Below are 26,209 nucleotides of genomic sequence, written 5' to 3' on the forward strand. Positions count from 1 at the left end.
AAAATATTAGCGACATTGTTCGTCGGCGTGCTCTCGACGCGGCTCTTCCGGGAATTAGAGTCGATTACTCGGGAATTCGCGACGCGATGCCGCTCGATAATGGTAAATCGAGGGTATCGCGAGTGTTGATCTTGGCTCGCTGTAACATCGCGGAGAGTAGAAAGTTGTACCGATAATCGGCGATAACCAAGATCTGTACACGGCTCGTCGAGACATCGAGACTCGATAAAAAAGCTTCTACGGAAAGAAAATATCTACGGACGCTTCCGGTTCAGGATCGTTCTCGTTGATGGTGACTCTCGTGCCCGTGGTTGACGCGCGATCCAATTTCATCGGAGAGACGTTAATTTTGTAAAAAAGCGATCTTGCATTCCTACGGAGATCACGCAACCGGTTGTTCGCGCATACGTACAACGTATAACGATACACGTATAATCTCCGCGCGCAACGGATCGGTTTACGAGTACGCGTATCGAGGAATTATTTGCCGTTGTTTCCTCGGGCGATTCAAAGACCGAAGAGAAATCGAAACGAGTCCAACTTTTTCCCTTCCGGGTGTATCATCGGGCAACGGGTGAATAAATATTTTCCCGCAATATCTTCCGTTCGTTCTTTTTCACCGAGTCGAGGCAAGTTCAATTAGAAATGAAATCGTTGTCGATCGTTGTCGATCGTTGTCGAGGTGAAAATTGAATTCGGCATCGAACGTAACTTTTTCACCGTCACCGAGTTAAGCGCGAGACGCGATTACGCGTGGGATACTTTTAAACGTTGTTTACCGCAACGAAGAAGAAACCGAGCACGTATTCGCGGTACGAACAGCACCGAGGCGGCACAATTTCCTTCGGTGTCGTTTATAAACACCCACGTTTTACCGATGCGAACCGACCGCAGCTCAGACACACAGATGTACGTATCGGTTGTACGAAAGTACCGCGAGCTGCGGTCGTGGCAACGTGTTTAGAGGTGGAAAATCCAAACCGTTGCATTTGACATCGCTCTCGTTTTCGGATTCGAGACTTTTGCGCTACTCGCCTCGAACAACGCAAAGAACGCGGCTTCTTCGAGCCGGTATCCTTCATTTTTCCGAGACTCGTCTCGAGTCGTGCGCGTTCAGTTTCCACGGTTTTATTTTTCAACGATTTATCGCGTACGCGTACACGTTATTCGTACACCGTAACGATTTCGCATTTCCCGTAAGCCTGTCTTTTCACCATTGTCCTTGCAGAAGTTCGGAACCGGTCGATAGGAATTCGTTCGCGTTGCACGCGTTGTCGGTTTGGAAAATAGCGTCGGGTTACAGGGGTTCGGTCGGTGCCGCGAGTCAAACGCATTCGCACGGTGGCGGAAAATGCGGTCCGACGAGCGGTACGTTCAGCGGCGGTAAAACTAGAGCCGTGCAGTTGACACGCACGGGTTGCGATTTCGGGATTTTCTTTTCCGAGCTTTGATTTCGGGGTAGAGAGGGAGAGGGAGAGGGAGAGGGAGAGGGAGAGGGAGAGAGAGAGAGAGCGAGCGAGAGGAGAACGGGGGTGCCTCTCTGGAAAATTACCTACGGCCAGCTTGCGTCGAGGTTTTGCGGTACAGCGATACACGCGCGGACACGAATACCGTCGAGCAAGCGTGTGCGCCCGTTCGGCCCAATTTTACATGCAATTTCGCGGTGGAAGGTGCTCCCCGCAGGATGGCGAGGTTTTTAATTATATCTAGCTGCTCTCTGCCGGTCCGGTAGAATATTAACCGGAAATAATTCCGGCCACGAAGCTCTGCTATCGACATTGCGTTCGTTGCTGGAAGGCGGCGGTGGTGGCCAATGTGTCGACCGGGACGAAACGAAAATGGAACTCTCCGACTCACCCTCCCTTATCGGTGCATCGAATGCAGTTCGACGGCAACGCGGGGAAAATAATGGTCTCCGCGAAATCGGTTTCACCACCGTAAGATCGTCGTCGCGTCGGCTCGGTTTTATTAGCTCGTCCGGGCGCGGGCGCGGGCGCGGGCGCGGGCGCGGACATTTAAAAGGTCCTAGCAAACTTTCGCTCGGAAATTCTATTAATAACGCTCGACCGGTAGGACGAAGCCAATTCGATTCCAATGAAGAAAGTAAGAGCGCAGAGTGTTTTCGAACGTTTTCGTTCAATTTTACGAGCGTATCGTACCGATACCGATCGTAACGTCGAAAAAATGTCACAGCGAAACATAGTTTCGCGAATACGGCGTGCAACCATCGAGCGGTTCTTTTTCGCCAACTATGCGAGCTTTCTAGCCCGGTATGGACGTTATCGTCATCGTTATCGTCATCGCTACTGTTATCGTTATCATCGTTATCGGTATCCGATATTCAGCCAAGATCGTTTACGTCGTAGCATCGAGGGTAGCGCGCGTTCGTCGAACGAGAAATTTTTGACGCCGTAACCGGCCGATAAAGCATATCCAGGAGTGTGTTCGCTAACGGTGCGCGGAAAAGGCGTTCACACTCGCGATCGGTACGGTACGAAAGGTATTCGCGAGATTTTCCGCGCCGCGCGTAACGAACGTTAGAAAAATAACGCGAATCTGGTTTACCTCGGGCCGTCGTTCGAGGGTTAATTCGAACGATTACGGGGTCGTTTCGGAAATAAATTTTCCCCCCGTCGAGAGACCAAGAGCCACGTAGTTTTTCGTTTCGAGAGAGGAGCAACTCTGCGAAAACACGGAAAAGTTTCGAACGCTCGATGCAATATTTTCGTAGTCGCGCATTTTTCTCTCCGAGTGCGTCGAGTCGTGGAATTTGCGCGGACGACTGTTTCTCCGGCTGTACCACACTCGCAACTCGATCTCGCGTACCGATGCTTTTGCGCAAAATATCGAAAGTTTACTCGGTTTTCGACCTTTACTTTTCACCGGATATTTATCCTCTCTGCCGATAGGGAAGACCTTTCGACCGAACCGCATCGCGTCCATTCGAGTTCGGAGTCGTTCGGTGGATAATTCCACGCGAAGCGAATTAAACTAATAATCCGTCGGCGAATTCAACTAACAAACCGGTAAATCCCGCATTACCCAAATAGTCGGCGATAGCTCGAGCCGCGGTGCGCTCGGCTCGCGAAAGCTTATCCGATACAACGAAATAATTAATCTATTCCATGAATCGCGGTATCGATTCAGCCTGGTTTTTGTCCACCAATTAGAGAAGCGTCCTTCGAAAGACGATTATCCCGTTCCATCCTTCTTCCCGGATATTTCGAGTATCGTTCGAGTTTCGTTGAATCATCCTACTTAATAGATATTAGGGATATTACAGTTTTTACAGAGGGCGAACCACCGCGTGGACGTAGGTCGACGAAAAATGTAAAAATTACTTTTCCATAGTTTCCAGTCGTCCGATTCCGAGGAGATCGTAGACGCGGAGCGACGCGAACGTTCGCCGAACGATACGAGGGACGTTTCGCTTCGAATTACGAGCATTTAAATTTTTCATCGAGCTTGTAACGAAAATTAACGAGCCTCGCGCGATCGGCGCGTCGAACGCGCGCGTCGAAATTCGCGGGGCAACGTATAAAAATTGAAGATTTAAAAATTCAAAGAGCTCCGCTCCCGGAGAGAAGCATTTTCAGCGTATAACGATAGCCGCATCGGATACAGAGGACCGTTTCGCGGGAATACGTTCCTCGGTGTTGATTTATCGTCGCATCCGTTGAGCGCGTTTACTTCCACGGTAGGTCATTACGCGGACGATATCGAGAACGGCCCGCCCGCTCGCCCGCCCGCTCGCCCGCTCCTTTTTCCTCGACGAAACGTTTCCATTGGACGCGACGCCGCCCGATGGACTTTCGTCCAGAAATATCTCCGCGATCGTAACGAATTTCACTTTGTTCTCTTAATCCGCTCGCTGGATGTCTCGAGACGAAAAATCCTCGACGGAACGCGATCGATCGGTGCCAAATATTCGAGGGTGAGCTCAAGTTTCGAAGAATCAAAGGGAACGTTTAAACTTTCCACCGTTCCGTAGATATCGGTACGGTATTTCGGTATTTGTGCGGTTATCGATCGATTAACGAAAATCTGCGCGTGTAACGGATAAATGACGGGTGTATCGAAAGAAACGCGAAACGGGGATCTCTGGTGCGTATCCGTTTAGGTTCGGCTTTACGGTGAAGCGAGTCCGGTCGGCACAATGGACGAATGGACGAATAGTAAACGTAATACGTATTATCGCGACGCGACGCGACGTTACGCGACGTTTCTTTTAAGCTTCCCATTATCGTCGTCACGGCTGCCTCGTTATTCCCGTCGCTCGGAGAAGTATGCAAATACGCGCCACAGAGTGAAACCGAGCACTCGAGCTGTCACGGCTCGATTTACCCGGCTTCGTAGATCCCGACAGCGTCGCGGAGTACGGCTCGCTTCTTGAAACCCTCCTCGAATATGGCTGTTATCGACAGACCGTGCGCGAAGAAAAAATATTTTCTCGCTCTTCCCCCGGTTCGGCGTTAGCTCGTGTTCCTCCGGCGCACGAGAACCGTATACGTTTACGCGGCGCGGTGGTCGACACATCAAACGCAGACTCTCCTCCCTGCTCGGGAACGAGTGTACTTCTGAATGTGATTTGTTGTCGCATTCCGCGTCGCGCCGCACCGCGCCACGAGGCGCATTTCCCGAGCGACGAAGGTAACCGATCGCCCTACCGCGCTCCAACCCGCGCCAAAGTCGAGTGTGTCGTTTCGCTGCCGCGAAAACCTATCTCCGTTGATGCGTCATTTTTCGCGGATCAATTTACGCGCACGGTCGATGAAAAATGGGTTCGAGGTGATCTTTGCGAATCGATTCAACAAACGGCGAATTTCGCGTTTCGACGTCGAACCGGGGACAACCGACCGAAACTCTAGCGATCGAAACTCGTTGAGAAAAAAAAAAAGAAACACGTTGTCAACTTTCGAAGAGACTCTCTCTCTTTCTCTCTCGTTCTCTTTCTTTTTCCGTTTCTCTTTCTCTTTCTTTTTCTTTGGCTGGGTTCTCGCAAGTTTAAAAGCATCGTTAGGAGAGCTTCGGCGTATCGTGCGGAAAGTTACAGTACGGGGTCGAGAAAATACTGTTCGTTTCAATTACGGAGGAGCGGCGTAATTGTTTCGTGCCGCGGAACACGGACGAACGGTGCCTCGCTGGTCGAGAATACACCCTCGATGCGATACGTCCAACGAACGGTACGGTCTACATTTTGAATCATTACGTTCGTAGGTACCCACGGCCGTGGAACCTCGAGGAAAGTACTATTCGTTTCCATTAAATCCGGCGTGGTACGATCGCCCCCCGAGAATCGTCCGGCCGGATTCCCGCGGATACCTACCGAATTAAGTCGTTGTATCGCCGGTATCGTTGCACGGTCCGCCGAAATTTAGCCAAATTACGAAGTTTGGTTACCAGCACCGAGAACGGGACAGAGGAGACGGAACGAGATCCCGGAGGATACCTCCGCGTATACCGACAATAACGAATGGCTTCGACGCGGGGATCGTTGGCGTTCTTCTCCGTCGTTACCGCGCGGTAGCTGCCCAGTCTTTTTCAATCCCGGACGAACGGAGAAGTTTTCGGTGTTTCGCGACGTCCTCGATAAAGTTCGAATTTCAAATTCGAACCGGGTTCGACGAGAAAGGATAGTCGATCGCCCGGCCTGTTTTCCCTTCGCAAAGGAAACGAAGAAAGAAGGTCAAAGGGAACACGGGCTGGTCGACGATATCGGAGTTATCGGACCCGGCACCCGAGACTCGGGACCCGGGACCCGGGACCCGGGACCCGGGACCCGAACTTGGACGGAGTATATTTTTAAATGTATTTTTCATGCGACCAATTTTGGCCCCCGTCGAAATTTGTAATTCCTTTGAGCTCGACCTCTCGCGGGTAGGAAACGGAAGGAGCTGCCGAGAGCATTATCATTTATATGAAATCCTTTGCGCGTCCTTATGCATAGTCATTATTCGGTCGCTTTTTCCTAGCGGCGGAGAAGGTAACGAGTCTAGTTCGATACAAGCTTCCGTCTGGACGAAGGTGACAATCTTAATTAAGGAGATCTCCCTTTTCGTTCCCTGGTTTGCTTTGCACTTTGCGAAGCGCAACTATTCGGAATGAAAAATTTCGCGGAGCGTCGGGGCGCTCGATTCCCTCGCGATCCTTTTTCAGTCGACGAGCGTCATCGATGCTCGCGAACCACCGTTCACCGCGTACGAGCGAGATTCACGGCATCGTCTCTCGAGCATCGAACGCTCCAACCGAGTCCGACCGAGTCCGACCGAGTCCGACCGAGTCCGACCGAGTCTCCGTACAGGCTGAGCCGCTTAACCGGTACCGAGAGCATTTCGACACACGAAACCCGGCGTATCCTATTTTCCGAAAACTATCCTACGCGACATTTTCCTCGAACAAATGATTCTTTTTACTTTGCTCGACGCGAACTCGAACGCGGTCCAATTCCTCTCGGTATTCTTTCCGAGGAGTGTTTACTTTTGAACGAACCGATAGACCGACGGGACGGCGATGATTATCGCGACGACGAGTTCGGTGTCGTCGAGTTCTTTCATCTTAGCACGGCGTCGTTAGATTTTTCTGGAACGAGGGACAAAGTGCCGCGGTGAAATCCGAATATCTCGGGCCACGGAGCGTAACGGGCCGAACTCGTATGCGCGTACCTTGTGCATATACGAGGAATGTGCAGCGCGCTTCGTCGTTCTCGATTTCGCGTGCAAAACCGCGCGTATCGTCTGCGCGCCGAATATCACCGAAATGGTTCGGTAACACCGAAACGTTTGGACATCGTTCGGATATTTTTCAATTTCGTTTCCAAGTTTTCTCGAAAGAGCCTTTCCTCGAGCTCGCGCGAATTTCCAACATTTCGAGTCGTTTTCGCAATTAGCGGTCGAATTCCTTTTTGCCGGTGCGCCGTGACGGATCGACGTGCCGGAGAAAACGTTACTCCGGTAAAAGTGCTACGATCGGAGAATGGAGAGCGGGCCAACGACACACGACACACGACACACGACACACGACACACGACACACGACACGGTCCGCGTTATCGAACGAGCATTCGAATTAGCTTTCCTAAATCTTCTCGGGCAATACCGTACACGGTTCTGCGGCCCATACGTCGTCCCCTATAATTAATTTCCTACGTCGATTTACGTTCGAGTTGATCGTTTATCGCGACCGTTGGTTGCCATCGGATTCGAAAGCTGCGGGATTTTCTCGTCGCGCGAGGATCGATCGTGTTTCGAAAACCTCTTTCCGCGCGAGAGACTCGCCGGTCCCCGTATCGCGGTCCTCGATCGCGAGGTTCGCGTTCGACCGTTTCCACGCGATTCGTAATAAATTCGTGTAGGCGCGATCCAACGCGAACGACACGAAAAATACGTTTTCGACGTATTTCATCCACGCGATAGCCGTTGTTCGAATCTTTCCTCGATGGAATTTTTACACTTTTAACGCGTGCGGTTTCCTCGAAGGAAAAAAGATCCGAACGGTCCGTTGCAGGGATCTGCGAGCCGCGACTACGGGCGCAAAAGTAATTTGTCTCTCGGCGTTTTCAAAGCGAAAATATCGTTTTCCCGGCACCTCTCCGGATCGCTCGAGATAATCGGGTTCGGAGGAAATCGATCGGCAGGGTGGTGGGATATCTTTGAGAGAAGACGCGAGAAACCGAAGCGCAGCCAGCAACGCCGAGAGAAAAGAAACGCGTGGCGAGAGAGCGAGAGAGAATTATTCAAATCCTCGACGGAAGAGTCCTTCGGGGATACCGCGTGCCACTTTGAAGTCGACGGTTCCTTTAAGGCTTTCTCGCCTCTTGTCTTACCCAGGATTCTTGCAAAGTCAAAGGAGTCCGGAACGAAAGTGGAAGGAGAATCGAGAAAATAGATAGACCGACCGACGCGCGACTTTTTCGGCCCCGATAACGATATCCCGGGGTAATATTAATTCGAGGCTGGATCAAAGGGGTACCGTTGCCGTTCTTCGTACTCCCGTTCCGTTTCGATCTCGTTCGTCTCTCGCGGACCGGGGAACGTTTCCCGAATAAAAATGAAGAAAATCAAGCCCATCCAGCCCGTTTGTATCGCGCCGCGAACTAAACAAAGTCGTCGTTGATCGCATTCCTGGAAGGCTCTTTGGAAGAGCGGGGACGGGATCGGTCGTCGTCGATCGAATCAACGAGCGCGGAGGCTTTACGAGGGAGGACATCGGCTTCTTCCGCGGATACGAGCCGGAATCTTCGAATCCGCGAGAGCCGAGGAACGGTGGAACGGTGGAACGGTGGAACGGTGGAAAGGTGGAAAGGTGGAACGGTGGAACTGAGCTGTTCTGCGATACATCAGCCCGGAGTCGGTACGACTCGATACGGTTACTCGCTCGCGAACCTCCGGCGCGAAACGAGCTTAAGGATAAAATAATACTTGCGATACTTTGGAAAGGTCGATGGATACGCGCCACCGTGTCAGGGACACGTTGCATCCCTGGAGGATACTTCGTATCCACTTTTCTCCGATGTCCTCGTCGCGTTCTTCCTTTTCTCTCGCTTTTCGCTTTTCGCTTTTCGTTTTTCGTTTTTCGCTTCTCGACGCGATTCAATTCGTCGGGAACATTGGCCGTCTTTCGCTTTCGATGGAAGAGAAGGTTGTCGCCGATCGCGTCGATCGTCTTTCGCGGTATTTCTTCTCTTCTCTCTTACTTCGACTAGGTACGCGCGTCGTTTCATTTTTCGCCGAGTTTTCGGAAACAAATACCAGCTTCGCCGACAAACCGAACGACCACGAAACTCCGTTTCGAGAGTATCCTCTCTATTTTCGGAAAGACTGTTTGTTTCGCGCCGCTCGGTTCGGTGCTTTATATTTTTAGCCAGCATTAAATTGTCGACCAATTTGCATAGTATATCGATAGTAATCGCATTGAACGCAATCCGTGCAACGTAAATTTCCAGAATTCAATGAAGTACAGTTTGCGCGCTATTCCCCGGCTACGCGTACATACGATATACACAAGCTCGATAACTTTCGGCCGGCTTTTAAACGCGCGAATCCAATTCCCTTGTGCGAGTTTACACGATCTGTATGCGAAGCATAACGCTGCGTTATGTATCGACGGATCGAATATTTACCGTTCTCTTTACGAACGAACGAAATTCTTTGTTCGTTGGTCGGTTCGTTGGATGGTTCGTTGTTTCGTTGGTCGGTTGGTTGATAAGTGGTTGGCGTCCCGAAGATACCGAAAGCCGCCGTTCGCGACGTTCTTATTCGGGAGGAAATAAATGGTACTTACCCAAGGAAAACGCGAAACTTTGAGAAATTCCTGTCGGCGCGTTCCCAGCTACACGCTCCGCGTGTACGTGGAGATCTCGAACGGATAATGAAAACAACGAGTGGTTTGGCTTCTGGTTTTATTCGTACAGTCCTAAATAATTTATCACAACAAGGGAATCATGAAAAATTTACAATATCGCGGACAGAAAACACATTCCCGGAAACCGAAAGAAAGGACCAGCCGTCTATAACAATTCCTCGCCGGACATTTATTCTTTAATTGACAATTGTCCTCTCCGATGCGACGAAACGAACGATCGCCGAGATCCGCCGATCTCCATTTTTTACAAGTTAAAACACAATCTATACTTACATATTAAATTGTAGCAACATTTAGAGTAACACTACGCAGCGAGTTTACGATGCACATTAAAAGCGATTTCCGGTTTCTCGTTTTATTATTTCTCTCTGTCGCGGCGTTCCGAGCGGTGTATCTTCCTTCTTCGAAATTTACGCCGGATCGTGGAACCGTCTTCTCGTTCGAGTCCGTTTCGTTCTATCGTCGACGAAATTGTTTCGATACCGCTCGCGTAAACATTTTTACTCGCGTCGCGACAATTTGAAATTTCGACGCGACGACGGTAAACGGATTCGACGGCGAAGAGCGAAGAGCGAAGAGCGAAGGAACGACGAGCGATGACCGACGAGCGTACCGTACGCGTTCCCGACGAATCGATTAATAAAATACTTTCTCGCCCGGACACCGCAGTGTCCCGTATAAAACTGGAGGCTCGTACGAAATTTGAAAAGCAGCCGCTCGAATATTTTCGCGCGTTCCGTGTCGCGAGAAGGAAGACGAAGAAAGCGAAGAGGAAGTAGCTCGTGATCGCGTACGCGTGGAATCCGTAAATTGCTACGCTCGTTTATAATTACGTACGCCGTGGTCGATCTAAGCGGGTTACACTTTCGTTTATGTATATTTATTTACAGTGACACGGTGAAGATTCCGATCGCGCCGGGATCGCGCCGGGATCGCGCCGGGATCGCGGGGAGAAGAATTCCTTTTTCGCGAGGGAATCGGTTTTGCGGCGAACGAACGACGGGATTGCCTAGGAGATAAGAGATTCGCGATAAGTAGTCTTCTCCTAGTTGGGATCGGACTTGTTTCCCTCCTCGTACGACGTTTGTCGTTGGTCCGTGTTCGTTTCCCTTTGCGAATCGAATCGAATTTCGTTGTTGCCTCGCGAGGCGATGTTCGTTTCGCGATTTCTTTCGCGGAACAAGTTGCGCAATCGAAACCGAGTCGAAAGCAAACAAAGCGCTCGAGGTTCGACCGATCGGGAATCTCACAAAGGCGGCGCGGTAAACGCGGTTCCGCTCGGCAAATACTCGAATATTCGCGGCGTTGTTCCATCCTGCCCCTTCGTCCGTCGCCAAACATTCCGCATCGATCGGGAGTTTCTCTCCGTTTTATTCGTTATCGCGAGAAACGAGCGCGAATCTTGATTCGCGCCCGTCGTACCTAAATACCTAGGTACACGGCTAGATTTACGCGTAGGCTTATATTTGTACGCGTGTACGCGCACGAGTCGCGTATTTGGCACTTGTTATGCGATCGATTATTTACACAGACTCGCAGCCAGATCGTATCGAAACGCTTCGAGGGAACGGAACGTAATTCGAAGCGATCGACGCCAGTCGCGTCGCGACGCTTCGATACGAACGATCGGCGCGGATTCTCGTTTTCTCGTTTTCTCGTTTTCTCGTTTTCTCGTTTTCTCTTTTTCTCTCGTGCAGTTATAATGTTTATACAATGAACCCGGAACTGAAATTTATACACCGAGCTATTTACAATTCCCTGACAGTTTGCGAACGAACGAAACGAGTATTCGAAGCTCCCTCTTTCTCGGTGTGTGTGTACGTCGCGTCGTTTCGGGCTTCGCTCGTTTTGCTCGTCGAACGCCGTTTATCGCGGGACTTTCGATCGATTAACGCTAAAATTTATAAATCTCGTTTCGCATCCGTCGAGCACCAAAAGTGTTACTCGCTCGGTGCGTTTCTTACGCAAAAACGTTCGATACGATACAACGATAGATTAACGTGTAAGCGATAATACTTTCAACTTGTTTCGCGATTCGCTCGTCGGTGGATCGGTGCGAGTGCCGATCGCGAACGGTTCCGTCGCGCGTACCTTTGCGAGGAGAGCCGCATTCCACGCTGCGCGAGGAAACGATATTGCTTAAAAAGAATTGGTAGTCGAGCGGTGAACTCGCGTCGCGGTAACGTACAAGTTTGCCGTTTTCCCCGGATAACCGGTCCCAACTGGTCGCTCGCTCCCGATGCGCGCCGGAAATCTCAATTTTCCAAAGTTACCGTTCATCTTAAGAGGAAATTTAACCCCGAGGTATCCCCGAATCGACGATACACCTGCGCCGAGAGTGTCGGTTCGATCGCCGCGCGCTTCGCTCTTCGCGGTTCGGAAACATCGACCCGAATAATTTCGGAGAGAACTCGAAGCGCGAAATTTCTGTAAATCGGCCGGATGCGACGAAGGAGAAGCGCGACGCACCGGGACCGATGAAGCTGGTTTCCCGGAATCGATGAAGCGCGTTTTCGCGGGATTCTCGTAACTCGACAGCGAAACGCGAACGACGGTTGAGGGATTTCGACGCCTCAACGACCGAACGATCGATCTCGTTTCTCCGTTCGGTGCCTGGCCGTATTCATCGGACGGAAGTTTCTCCGGCCCGAGAACGCCGGAAGCTCGAAACTCGAAACTCGAGAGCTCGAGAGCTCGAGAGCTCGGTGCTCGAGAGGATCACCGCGGTCCGATACGGCCGTGAAATAAATTTGCCAAGTTCGTGGAAAAGTTGGCCCGTGCCGATCAAGTTCGACCGGTAGCTATCGATCGTTCGGAAGTCGCATCGCGCGCACCTTAAATCGACCCGAAGACGAAGCGGCGATCCTTCGCGCTCGAATCGAACTTTCCGATTGAACCGACTCTACGGATACTATATCTGCCCCTGGAGAACTCGAACGATACGAGCGTCTACGAGGATTCCTCGGACGCGATACGGAAGACGTTGACGAACGGATATCGAAAACGAGAACATCCGAGAAATAACCGTTCTCCTAATTTCCCTACGTCACGGAACACGAAGGTCCGAGCGACGTCGATCGTAATCGACGGCCGCCGGGGTAACCTTCTTGACTCTCCGATATTTAATATCGACTACACGGGCTGCATCGTGGCAGCGGCCGACCGGGAAAATTTATCGCGTTATTCCCCGATAGTTGTACGGGAAAGCCAGTTTTGTCGTAGCAATCTGGCAATTATGAGTCGCGGGGCTACCGTAAAAGTCTCGGCCCGCGGCCCGCGGACCGCCGACCTCGCCCCGTCGTAACTCGGGACAATAGGTGTCCTACCGCAGCGGCGGAGGTGGTAAATCGGAGGTCGGGCAATGTTTGGCCAGCTACGCGGTGCTCTCGCCGCGATAACCGGCAATACTTTTACGGCCGTCACCCTATTATGAATGGGCCGTGTTAAACGAGGCGGGAAAAGCTCGCAAGTACATCGCAAAGTGATGATACAGACTGTGTATAACAGGACCTCTCCACCCACGGCCTCTACCCCCCCGCCCTCTTTCGCCTCTGTCCCCGTTCCCGCTCCCGCTCCCGTTCCCGCTCCCGTTCCCGCTCCCGTTCCCGCATTTACCCGCGACCCAACGGGACTGGCCGTGACTCTCGCTGCAACGAGCACGCTTTTACAACGCCCCTTTCTGCCCGATAAGCATCGCCGGGACTGAATTTCGAGCCGCGTTTCCGATCCGAACAGCTATCCGCGGAGATTCGAGCTTATCGCATCGCTCCGGGAACGTTCGGACAAGGAGAAGCTTTTATTCGTTTCGCCGAACGGAGTTCGACGATACCTTTCGACGAAACGTTCGTTCCGCGCGGATCCCGTACAAAAAAGGAAAAAGAAACGAGTCGAGAGCGACGAGAGGTCGGTCCATCGAGCGACCGAATTCGAAGACCGACACCGAGAGGGATCCGAGGCGAAAGCAACAGATCGGAGGGTAGTTTCGCGGCGGGGATTCGGTCCGCGAACCGTACGCGTTAAACCGGAGGAGAAAAGCTCGTGGACGGTAACACGGATCACGCGTAACGGAACCCGATTCTCCGACCGTCTCCGATCTCCGATCTCCGATCCCGTCTACCGCGAGTCTCGTCGGTTTCCGCTCCGTTGCGCGTTTCTTCCAAGTATCGTTGCGTCGATTCCCGCGGAGCCGCGGAAAATCGTTACCGTTCGCGCAAATGCGTTTGCACCGTCGGCGCGGTGCGGCGCGAGATTCGAATCGATCCTTTTCTCCTCGAGCCATCCGAGTGCCGATCATTTTCTTCTCGCCCTGCGAAGCGAGCAGCATTGTTCGCGAATAGTCCGACGATTAAATTCACCGGAGAAGGCCGAACGAATTTCGCCGTTGCGAAAAAGTCGTCGACCGATTTCTTTTCCATTCCGCAAAGTTGCCCGTCTTTTCGGGTTTTTTACCCGTGGGGCATTTGCCGATCGAAGACGAAACGGGGGTCGGTTATTTTGTCGAGTAACGGGAACTTTACTACCTCCTTGCTCCCCGATCTCTCTCTCTCTCGCTCTCGCTCTCGTTCTCGCTCTCGCTCTCGCTCTCGCTCTCTCTCCCTCCCTCGTATTCTTTCCAGCCTCCCTTTCGTAACCGTACCTCAGCCCCGCGCGAAACTTTCTTCAACCTTTGAGAATACCTCGACGGAATCTCGCCGGTATCGCGCAGTAACAGTAAATACTCGAAAGTTTCTCGACTCTTTCCGGAGCAAGAGAAGGAAATAAATTCCGCGGGGAGACGGGAAGGTTCGATCGTTGCCCGCGCACCGCCGTTTTTTACTCCGGTTCGAATTTTCATTTTTTCGACGGGCACGACTCAACGGGACATGTCCCCGTTCCCGCGCGGGGATTTTTTACGAAATCGAACGCGACGCGGAAGATCGTTCTTTCCGTTTGCGTGTTCAATTTTACAATCGGTGCGTTCGGAAAGGGGCACGCGATTATTTTACGGTCCGAGATCCGTACGATCGCCGATTGAATCGCCAACCGGAACGAATCGCTCGAATTTCCTTCTATCTCGAGCAGGAAAGAGTACGCGCGTTCGATCGTACGTACTTTCGTCTCTCGCGGAAAGCGGAATAAAAATCGGCGCGCGACTCGTGTTTCGTTATTTACACGGGAAAAGGTACCTAGGTAGGTTCCCGCGTGCTACGCCGAGTGCGCAAATTTATGAAACGGAATATAATTGAGAACCGAAGCTGCTTACCGTCCGATTTATGCCCGAGCGAGTTCGACCTGTACCGCTGGACGCGTTTAAACACCGAGCCGTTCGCTCACCGTCGGACCGTACGAGCGTAACCGACACTGTTGTTCCGAATCGACTATGACGGCTGAAAAATCAACGCATCGACGCGAGTCCGGCGCACGCTCGAACCCCCGCGTCCTGTCGAAACGGCCGGAATAAAACCGAGAGGAAAATGTTCTTCGCTTCCTCGTTGCGAAATCAAATTCGTCGATAAAATTCCCGCGACCGAACGAACGGTTCGTTTCGTTTCCTCGGAACGTAGACACCGAACAGGACGGGAATAAACGGAACGTCGGAACCGTTACCGACCCACCACGAATTTCGATCTTGGCTTTTTTCGCGCAACACCGTTTCGACCATCGTCGTCCTACCATTTCTTTGGGAAACGATCGCGATCGAAAATCGAATCGGGCCCGAAAAGTAGCGATACTCGGGACAAGATGCAACGCGAGGCGCGGAGAGGCGAGTCGGGGTTGCTCCTCCTCTGGATCTGAATGTGGATCGAGATCGGCGTATCTATAACAACGACGAACACTCAATATTATCTACTTACGAAGCAATTTACGTAACCTCGATTCTTTGCCGCGTCGAGCGTCGAGCGTCGAGCGTCGAGCGTCGTGCGTCGTGCGTCGTCTCTCCGTGTTCCCAAGTTCCGAACTCGCTTCTTCCGTCCCGAGTTTCCGGTTTCGCGTAAATTTCGACCTTCCGCACCCGAGAGCGTTCCATATAATTCGTTATTGCTTTCGAAAGTGTTCGAGATTCATCGTTCGCGATTTACAAAGTCTTTACTTTCGGTCATCGAACGAAAGTCCGATTCTATCGTAGTTGGCTCAACGACGCGCCAATTTCGCGAATAAAATAATTGCCGCGATGCGCGCTCGAAGGGTAGGCGATACGCGTCGCTATCCGGTCGCGTATCTAAATAGGGAGCGTGTATTCTATCGGCGCGTATACGCGGGAACACAGCCGTGGCGTGTAACGACGTCACCGAGCAGTATCTCTGTTACGCCTGGCTTGCCGCGGACTGTGGCCGCTCACGCATCGCTTAACATAATCCCCCGTCCGACCGGGACTACATAGATTACGGAACGATACCTCTGAAACGCGCACAATTATATTGGCGCGAGATATTTCGGCCGTGCGCGGTGTTTCGCGGTCCGAATCCGAATGCCGTGCCGTCGGTGCGCTAGAATTTCCGACGAGCTACGCCACCGAGATAAATATCGAAAACTGCTGGCCTAATTCGCGGCTTCGTTGAAACGCTGATCGCGATCACCGAGCCACGAGGGAACCGTCCGTCCGTCCGTCCGTCCGTTTTCTCCGTTTCGAGGGTTTTCCGCCCGGTCCAACGACTCCGACCGCTACGAAGTATCCATAGCGACCTTGGTTGGATTACCGAGGGTCCGTTTGTCGTACGGAAACACGCGCGGATCCGTGTTATCGCGAGACGCGGGACGGGCCGGCCCGGTACGATGTACGATCGATGGAAGAGCTAGAAATCGTGACGCGAGTCGGCCCGCGAACAAACGAGAAAGAGTCCCGCGTCCGGAACGAAGCTTCGAAATTTCCCGTACGCGTATTCGATAACGAACCGAGGAGACCGAACGGCGCACGGACGACGCGTAAGTAAAACGAACCGCGGAGATCGAGTTAGAAGCAAGCGAGCCCGGTAACCGAAGAACGGACGAGCGAGCGAGCGAACGTTTCGTAATAAGCATGTAAATAGAGAACGTTTCTTGATTAAATTGTTGCAAGTTACGGCAATTATGCCGGACAGACCGTACCGAGAATTATAATGTAGTTGTTCGCTCTATTTCGCGGGCCGAATCCCAATGAGTTTATCGTTCGGCCGCGTTAAAGCGGAAATTTCGCGTAGCGCCGCGGCGACGAGTTCGGCCGAAAGATAAATCCAAAACCGACGTTCTAATTCGAGATTTAATTTAAATGCTAATTCGAAAATAGAAATCGCGCGACCGAAAATTCCTCGACGCTCGAACACAGTCGCGGTCTCCGCGAAACGTCGTTCGCGTTTCACCGTTGCTCGTCGTCCGAGCTTCGTCCTCCTCTCCCTCTTTATTTTTCTTTTCCCTTTTTTCCTTCAACTCGACGTTTCCCAGGAATCTTTTACTCGAGAATCTGGTATTCCGAGAAGATACAGCTGCCGCTGGTTTCGCCGATAAAGAGGAACTTTTCAATCTCGAACCGAGCCAACTTTCCAGCTGCCAGACTTTCCGACCAAATGGTACTTCATCGAAGCCCTTTTCGCGCGATCGAAACTTTCCACGTTGGCTTCTTCGAGCCGTTCGCCGGCTCGCCGGCTCGCGTGACCGACCAACGGAGTCCTCCGAATCGGACCAACTCGCAAACGGTTTACACCGATTCGATCGAGGAATTACGGGCCGATCGGTGTCCTATCGCTCCTCGTTCGATTCGATTCGATTCGATTCGATTCGATTCGATTCGATTCGATTCGATTCGATTCGTTTCGCGAAAGAAACGTTGTAATTTTCATCGTCGAATACCGCTTTAATGCCAATTATCGAGACTCCGTGAAATTGAATCGCATCCGAAGCACGTCACCGATTATTAATATTTGCGTTTCGATCGTTAAACGTTATTTCGAGTTTTAATACGCGGCCGTTCTCGACGTTCGAATCGACGCGTTTCGATCAACGATCGCTCCCCCGTCCCTCTCCTCGCGTACGCGTTCACGCTACAACGGCGTTTGATGTCTTTGTGTCTTCTTTCGGTAATTAATTCGGGCTCGTAACGCGTTTTAATTTAGAGGGACGCCACTTTGTTTCTCGCGAACGTCGCGTAGTGGATATCGTAAAACGTAATTACGCGTCGCGTACCGATTACACACGATCGGTAATGGAAAGCTTCGTAATTACAGGGAACTGGATGATTAATACGTTCACGCTGGAAATCATAGTAATTTCGGCCTTTGACGAGCGAGCGAAGCGCGTGCACGTTGCAGCTTCGCGAAACGTTTCACCGAAACCTTTATCGCGGTTCGAGTTGAAAACGGTATTCTGTTTCGATTTCGATTTCACGCGTCGTCATGAATTTTTAACGAATCTCCGTATTTCGAGCCGATCCGGCGCGGCGCGGCGCGGCGCGGCGCGGCGCGGCGCAACGCGGCCCAACGGTCTCGTCGAAACCGCACGAAAAAACTAGAACGCTTTCCGAGCTGAAATTTTCACCGAGCCCGATCGAAATGAAAAATATTAATTCTAACCGGTGCGCCGTTTCCCATTAATCGCGGACCGAATTCGGTATCGCGAGACCGGCGAACAACGAAAGCTCGGGTCACGAAGGATCGTGTTCGGAATCGCGAAACGCGTAAAGCGGGAGTGAAATTTTTAGAAACGAAAACGAAATTCTTAAGCGGCACCTCGATCCCGATTTCGATCCGAGCAACGTTTCGATAATTGGATTTCCCGTGTTTAAAAATATCACCGTTATCCGCGTCGCTACGCCCCTGGCACCCTCGTGATTCCGCGAGGATCGGAGCACGATCGCACCATTTTTCACGCGCTAAAGCATTAATCAAATCACCCCTCCTCCCGTCCATCCCTGGAGAATCCTCTATACGAATGCTACTTTCCGGTTGCTCGAAAACTTGCCGCCACGAGATTTCCTTCGGACCAAGTTTCCTACGCAGTCTACGCACGTTGCGCGCATCTTGGGACAACGTCTCCGTTTCGACTTTCGGTTTTCAGCTTTCGGCTTTCGGCTTTCGGCTTTCGGCTTTCGGCTTTCGGCTTTCATTTCTCGCCTCTCGCCTCTCGTCTCTCGCCTCTCGCCCCTCTCGCTCCGCTTCTCTTCTCTTTCGGAATTTTTCGTATTATCGGTTAGGTCGCGTCGCACTCGCGGGATTCCGAACGGAAGTTTGTTCGTTTTTCGAACGTTCTCGCGAAAATTAAGATTCCAACGGCATCGGCGAGCGTCGTTAACGTTGGTAGAACCTTGTTACGGTAATATTGCTTCTAGCACGGGAAATCGCAACGTTCGTAGATCGTTACTTCCCACAAATAATTCACCAAGATAATTCGCTTCGCAATAAATATCCGACGCTAATTAAGCCCGTAATCCAATGGCGGCCGATACGTAATTCAATTACGCTAATTAATGTTCGATTGCGATTAACAATCCAATTAAAGGTGTACATCGGCTCGACGAATAATTTCGTCCGTTTCCGCTAATGCATCCTGCGAAACGTCGATCCGAATTTCGTACGGAAGGTACGCGAATACGGTGCCGGATTCTTCGAAAGATTCTTCGAAAGATTCTTCGAAAGATTCTTCGAAAGATTCTTCGAAAGATTCTTCGAGAGATACTTGGAGAGATTCTTCGAGATATTCTTCGACGTCGAGCTCTCGAAAATTGTTCGAAAAGGTGGTAAAATTTTCCTACGAGATATTCGACGAATGTACGCGTCCATCGCGGAGACGACCGATAGCTCGCGACGGTGCATCGTAGAATCGTTGCATCCTCGCGTCTATGAAACGAAAGCGAACGGTTCGAACTCGGAGCGTCTATTTTCGAAAGGCTCTCGCGGTGAAACGAAAGATACTTTTTTCACGTCTCGCGTTCGAAACGCTAGCCGCGAATCCACTTTTACGGTACATCGTAGATTCGAATGCGGCTCCGCGGGAAGAAGAGTGGCTCGATGCAAAGGTACGCGGCTCGCGACGGAACGTCCCGAGCGGACACGGACCGCGTTTCTCGCCGGTCGCGTCCTAATTCGCCGTCTGGGGCACGTAGGGGGGCATATAGGGCCCCGTCAGGATATACTGCACCGCCACCACCATCAGCTGCGGGGCGCTCCATCTGATGATGTACGCGCTTCCTGAAACAGAAATGCATTTTCCAGGTTACGCCGGGCTGGGTTATGCATCCCCGACCCTAAGTGGTGCGCTATTCCGGGATAAAAGGAGGCGTACGCGCGCCGATGTGTTGCGGTTACGCGAAGCGAACAGCGGGAATCGGGTTCGGCTCGGCTCGGCTCGGCTCGGCTCGGCTCGGCTCGGCTCGGCTCGGCTCGGCTCGAACCGTTCGATTCTTCGAGCTCGGAAAAGCTCGACTCGCGGTACGAGGATTTTTGTCACGTTCGATGGCTGAGATATTTCGGGGCGGTGTCGATGTTCCGCGAATCGTCGCCGTATCGAGTATTCGGCACGGCCCACCCGACTACGTATCCCCAATTTTCGATGCTTATCGTCGCGGTAATTGACCGTCGAAATGGAATCTCGTCGCGCGCTCGGTACGCTCGGTACGCTCGGTACGCTCGGTACGCTCGGTACGCTCGGTACGCTCGGTTGTCGCGGCGCGCGTAGCAGTTTCTCCCAATGAAATTACGCGAGGCGTTCGGGTGTGTCTTTCCGCTCGCGCGATAATCTCGTTTGTTACGCTTCGGGAGGAACGCGTCGATCCTTTTCATATTCCCGCATTTTCGGCCCTTCTTTCTCCTTTCGTTCCCTTTTTCTCCCCGTTTTTAGAAAGCTTCCCTCCCGGCAGGGCGTACGAGTTTCGCGCAGCGTTCAGAATTTAGATTAACGTTTAAGAGAGCACATTTTCGAAATACTTGGCGCACCGGCAGCACGGCACACGCGGAACGTTCCGGCTAAAACTTGTCGGGGAAAACTCGTACAAGCGAGAGCCGAGTTTCGAGCGGAACTTTTCGTCCAACAGTCCCACGGGTGTTCCCTTTTTCGCTATCTCGGATCCGAGGCTGACTCGAGCCGCGGCAAAGATCTCGTTGCTCGACGCTCGACGCTCGACGCTCGACCCATCGACCGAACGAACGTTTTCCCCAACATCGACGCCGCTACCGAAACATTTTCGCGACGCGGGTTGCGCGGGGATTTTCGAGAAAATTCTTCCTCGCGGAAATATCCGCCGGGCGAAACGGTCGGTTCGCGAAACATCGAGACGTTCGGAGTTAGCCGGCATCCGAGAAAGTTGGCAATTATTTTGAAAACGCGCGAGTCAGGTTCGCCGTCGACTCGACGGAGCCGGGAACTTTTCTCTACCGAACCCGGACTGGTTTCTTCGAAGGACGAAACGTCGCGAAATCAAAGTCGCGGTAGGAAACAGCTCCGCCTTCCAGCTCGCGCGAATTACCTGTCAACTCGACCGCGAGTCTCTCCGCGCTCTGTTCCCTTCGAGACGTCGAGAGCGGTGGCACGCGCCGAAAAATGAACAATTTTTGAATCGTATCGTATTTTTGATCGATCTACGAACCGAGGAAAAAGTTGCGATACAACGGAGCAAACTTTCTTCCTTCGTTCCTTCCTCGCGAGTATCCAACGTGGTAAGACTCGCGGCGGATACGGTAAGAGGAATCGGGACGCAACGTTTGGTTTCGATCGGTAAAGCGAAATCGATTCGATGATTCCGATCGGTTGTTTTCCGTTAAAAACAACGTACTCGCCGCGTCTCGGACAAGATCTCGAATCGGCGGCAATTGCGAAACGTTGGGAGAATAATTTACCAGTCCGCGAATACCTCGAATAGGTATTCGGTCGGTCGGTCGGTCGGTCGGTCGGTCGGTCGGTCGGTCGGACGGTCGGTCGAGTAGGGCGAAACGGAATTATAAATAATCCGTCGGGAAACGTATCGGGTAAATAACGTCGAACGGATTCGTCGAGTGTTTCGAGCGACGAGCGAGGATCGGTTCCCGCGTATCGGTTATCCGCCGATGAAAAATGTGAAATTGGACGCCGAGCGAAGCGACAGAGCGCGCGGCACCGGTAACATCTTTATTTACATCTCGGTCCGATTTACGGTCGATCCGCGACGCGTCGAGAGATACTATACGTGTCGCGAGTTCGAGCCGCGAGGGGTTCCTCGACGAGACACGGAGACAAGGGGGGCAAGAAGGGAACCAACGCTCGGGTAGGAACAAACGAAACGGGAAAAGAGCGGAGATCGAACGGCATCGAAACGGATCGGAGTGGAAACGTAGGAACGAACGAGGGAACGGAGAGGAAAGAGAGAAAAGGGGACTCGGCCGCCTCTTATCGCGAATAGAAGCCGACGCGGTGTTACGGATTACTCGGTATCGCGATCGATACCTCGCACCGTGAGAACGACCAAGAATCGAGAAGCGTTGCATCGCGAAATAAAATGCTTCCCGACGAAATATCGTCCGTCGAGAGACCGGGCCAGGACGCCCGATATACCTACGTATTATTGCCACTTTGCTTCCGGCAGAATTATGTATTTTTCATACCGCATGTCCGACGGCTCGTTCGCGTATGCAAAGTAACGCGCTCCGCGACGGCGACGGCGACGGCGACGGCAACGGCGACGGGGACGGCGACGACGTAAACTCGATGCGCGCGGCCGAGCTAGAGGGCCGACGTCGACCGAAAGCTTCTCGCTAAATCGAAAACCGTCACTGTGAATTTTAATGCCAGCCCGCGATATCGACAGCCGTCCGTACGAGCTGCGACCGATTCTCGATTCGCACGACGCGCTCGTCCCTCCCTGCGTTTATTTATTTATTTCGGCGAGCGGCCGGTATACGCGTACGGACGGAGACCGATCGAGGGAAACCTCCGGTTCTATCTTTATCGTATCTTCGCGACGGGGAATCCTCGCTCGGTCGAGGACCGATCGAAGATTCGCGCGAGAAACGATCGAGGAATCGTCCTCGATCGATCCTCCTCCGGGTGGCGCGCGCCGGACATTTCGATATCGATGCCCGAACCTCGACGCGCGTTTTCTCATCGGTGCCGTCGATTCGAATCGAAGGAATATAACGCCAATTTCGAGGAAAGTTGAATCGATAACGCGAATCGCTCGGTGGTCGATTCGACGCGAGGGTCCCGCTGCTCCCGCTGCTCCCGCTGCTCCCGAAAAGTCGTTTAACGCCGCATTATGCGGCGTTACGTTCTCCCTCGATGGTAGTTTGGGCGTCACGTTCCACCGGCGAAACGAAAGAGGAAGAAAAACGAGCGACTCGAGCATTTTACGAATTCGTTGGTTGTTTCGAATTTCGGAGCTCGAGGAAAGAGACTCGGCTCGTTTCTAATTCGATCGACGGACGCGAGATAAGAAAACTTTCCTCGCAAACATTTTTATCGCTCGAGGTCGGTCCGGTTTTTCGCCTCCTCCGGTCGCTTCCGCGCCGCGTGCTTTTTTTCTTAACGAAAACTTACGACGCTATAATACGGGACCGAATCTTATTTTCTCACGGCGCATTAACGCGATCGCCGTTATTCTTCTTTCGCGACAAGGTTCTCCCGTAAGTTTGCACCGTTATCGTTAGTTGGCCGTAACAAGACGTTCGCTCCGAACCGTCGGACGCAGGCCGCGTTCGAGGATTTTTTGCGAGAAATATCGTCGCGGCGAGACGCTGGTTGGCAAAGAGCAACGCGTTCCAAGTCGAAAGAGGCGTTCCCGGTGGTCGAAACGGTCTCCGTTTCGCGAGAAAAACGACTCTTCCGTTTCGAGGGGGCGCGGAAGGTTCGCGAAACGATTCCCTCGAGGCGAGCGAGTGTTGGGTCTGGGTTCTCGATCGTCGGTACGCGGTCGGCTCGGGAGAAGGGATTTCGAAACGCGAAAACGTTTTTACGGCCCGTTGGGTACAAAGCGGAATCCACCGGCCGTGAATACGGTTGCTCGCGGTTCGTTTCACGGCGCGAGTGCTCGCGGAGTGGGTCTCTCTCTCGCGGAGTGGCGCGGCGCGGTACGACGAACGGACGCGGAGGAGCAGCCACTCGAGTCGCGAGCGAGCCAAACTCTTCTCCGATCCTTCGTCGTCGCTTTTTCGGTCCCATCCCGCCGAAAGCGCACCCGACCGAATTTTCCGTACGCGCCTCGACGGCCAACCTTCTCCGCTCCGCTCCGCTCCGCTCCACTCGAGTGTCGGCCGAACCAACGACGCGGCTCTCCTCTTCCCGCGTCGAAAAATTCTTTGCTTCGATTTCCCCTCTTTCGTTTCGAACCGAAACCTCACCGTCCGAAAATATCCTGCCCCGGTACGAGCGAATCGCCGTTATCCGCTTCACGGTTTCGACTATCCGTCGAGATCGAAACGTCGATATTTCACGGACGTTGACCGTAACTCTGTAATTCCCTATAATTTAGGAGTCGGTGCCCTCGCGTCGCGTCCCGTCCCGTCGCGTCCCGTCCCGTCCCGTCCCGTCCCGTCCCGTCCCGTCCCGTCCCGTCCCGTCCCGTCCCGTCCCGTCCCGTCCCGTCCCGTCGATAATCGATCCGCGAAATATTGAAATTCCGATCGAGCAAGTTCGTCGGCGTTATCTCGGTTTCCTTTTTACCGCTCGCTAATGGGATTCCGCGCGATAACGCGCGCTGCTCGAAAATTGTTTATTTATCGCGAAACGAGTCCGTCGGTTAGAAGCGATTTCACGTTCGCGTTTCGTTGGAAAGAGGAAGAAGCGATCGGCGTTCTCCCGCGTGGTTCATCGACGGTGGATCGCGTTCGTTTCGCGAAAAGACGAGTTCTCTTTGAGTTGCAAATTTCTCGAGGGGTACGTTAAACGTCGGTTTCTCGCAATTCCCTCGACCGGCGCGTCTCGTGTCCTCGTCGTCGACGAATTCGGGTCGTCGCGTCGAGTCGCGTCGCGCCGAGCCGAGCCGCGAACGTCAAAGCCGCGCGAACCGGGACAGAGCCTCGCAAAGACGCGCTCTTTTCGAAACGTCGAAAATGGAAGGACGTTTAAGCTTTTCACGGCTCGGAACCTCGTTATCGAGCTCACCGAGAGAACATTCGGAAAAGGTATCGTTCTCCGTTCGGAAGTGGCGGCGGTGGCGGCGGTGGCGGCGGTGGCGGCGGCGGCAGCGTCGCGCCTCGGGTCGGGAACGAAACTTTTTCATCAAATTTATCGAGCAACGCCTCGGGCGGTGCTTCCAACGGTCCGTGGCAAACTCGCTCGGTGGTCAAAGTCTTTCGGAGCGTCGTCGAAACCGGGCCTCCTCGGTTCGTTGTCCGACGCGCGGCGACGCGAGGACGCGAGGACGCGAGGACGCGCGGACGAAAATCGGGGCGTTTCCTCGACGGGCCGGTCGCTCGAACGAAAACGAGGAAAATAACCCGGCACGGTTTTCCGCTAGGTTTACCCGCTTCGCTCCCCTCCCCTCCCGGGCGTCGCGTATTTCCTTTCGCGCTGGAGCAAAAGGATCGAGAAGGAAAAGCACGTCGTCCTCCTCCTCCTCCTGCTCCTCCTCCTCCTCCTCGTCGTCGTCGTCGTCGTCTTCCTCCTCGTCGTTTATACTTTATATCGTATGCATGAAAATTTTGAATCCCGAGAGTCACCGTTATCGCGCCAGGGGGAAGATACCTTGCGAGTCTTCGCGGAAGCTTACATTCTTTATGGATACGGATAGCGCCGAGCCCAGAAACCGCGATATATCCACGGTGCGCGGCTTACGCCGTGTTAAGCTCGCGGACGGGGGAACGGAGCTTCGAAAACGTTTCTCGCTCGAGCTTTCCGCGCCGAGACGGATCGAGCGAGGAGAAAGACGCGCGCTCCGTTTTTCCTTCCGCAACGCCGAGACTTTCCGAGCCGCAGCCTCGCGGAAGCTCGTTCGCGTTCGCGTTCGCGTTCGCGTTCGCGTTCGCGTTCGCGTTCGCTCGTCGAATCGTTTATTAACGGGGACGAGCCCTGGATACGGAAAGGAGAAATTTCAACGCGTTCTCGATCGCAAGATGCGCGCCGCGCGATCGAGGAAACAAGTACGAGCCTTTCGCCTCCTTCCTCCGACACGCGAGACCACCGGACCGCCGCTCGTTTCTTTCTCCCGAATTTTCGCAAACGCGGATCGTGTTTCGTCCGAAAACATTTCCGCGCGCGCGAGATAGATAGATAGATAGATAGATAGATAGAGAGAGAGAGAGAGAGAGAGAGAGAGAGAGAGAACCGATGAATTTTAATCGTCATGGATCGTTCTCGATTCCTCGTCGGAGTCGTCGCTTTTTAATAAGCTTCTCGATGGGTCTATCGATGGCCGTGCGCAACAGGTGTATTCCGTGCTTCTTGCGCGTTATAACGCGGCAGCTATCGCGGTAAAAAATTCCGGGCAACGATCGACGCGATTCCGCTCGGATCGATCTCGACGGAGAATCGTTGGGACGCGCTTCCTCGAAATTAACACCGTTCCCGCTCGATCCTCGAGAATCGATCGTATTTCCTCGACGACGACCATTTTGCGCGGCGAAACATCCATCTTCGTTCACCCGATAACCCTATCGAGCAACAGGTAACCGCTTTTTCTTCTTTTCCCGGTCCGTGTCGCGACCGTGATCGGCCTTCGTTTTCGAAACATCGAACCGTCTTCGCCCCGTGACCTCCTCGAGTCCCGAGAAACGGGCCCGTTTGCGTCTTCGCCGCGGAAAACCGTTCGGGCTCGAGTAACGAGCACTCGGTACGGAAACTCCCGACTAAACGAATAAGAAAATACAAAGATGGAGCGCGCGAGCGGTAGTTACTTCGCAGCGCGAATATGCAACGTCGGAGGAAAATTGAAGAGCGAACGAGGTGGCGAGGCTGTGAGGCGGTGAGGCGGTGAGGCGGTGAGGCGGTGAGGCGGTGAG

General features: G+C 52.9%; 1 protein-coding gene across 4 annotated transcripts in view; it reads right to left on the bottom strand.

The window, feature by feature from the left end:
- Positions 1 to 12,937: 12,937 nt before the first annotated feature.
- LOC143152486 (lachesin) overlaps positions 12,938 to 26,209 on the bottom strand; it is a 114,253-nt gene continuing 100,981 nt past the window's right edge. For all 4 annotated transcript variants that reach the window (XM_076322691.1, XM_076322692.1, XM_076322690.1 and 1 more), the window contains one exon: positions 12,938 to 19,495. In XM_076322691.1, the coding sequence (XP_076178806.1) occupies positions 19,386 to 19,495 (110 nt within the window). In that variant the 3' untranslated portion in view covers positions 12,938 to 19,385. The remainder of the gene's footprint in view (positions 19,496 to 26,209) is intronic.

The sequence above is a fragment of the Ptiloglossa arizonensis genome, chromosome 10 (genome assembly GCF_051014685.1).
Source record: "Ptiloglossa arizonensis isolate GNS036 chromosome 10, iyPtiAriz1_principal, whole genome shotgun sequence".
NCBI classification, from domain to species: domain Eukaryota; kingdom Metazoa; phylum Arthropoda; class Insecta; order Hymenoptera; family Colletidae; genus Ptiloglossa; species Ptiloglossa arizonensis.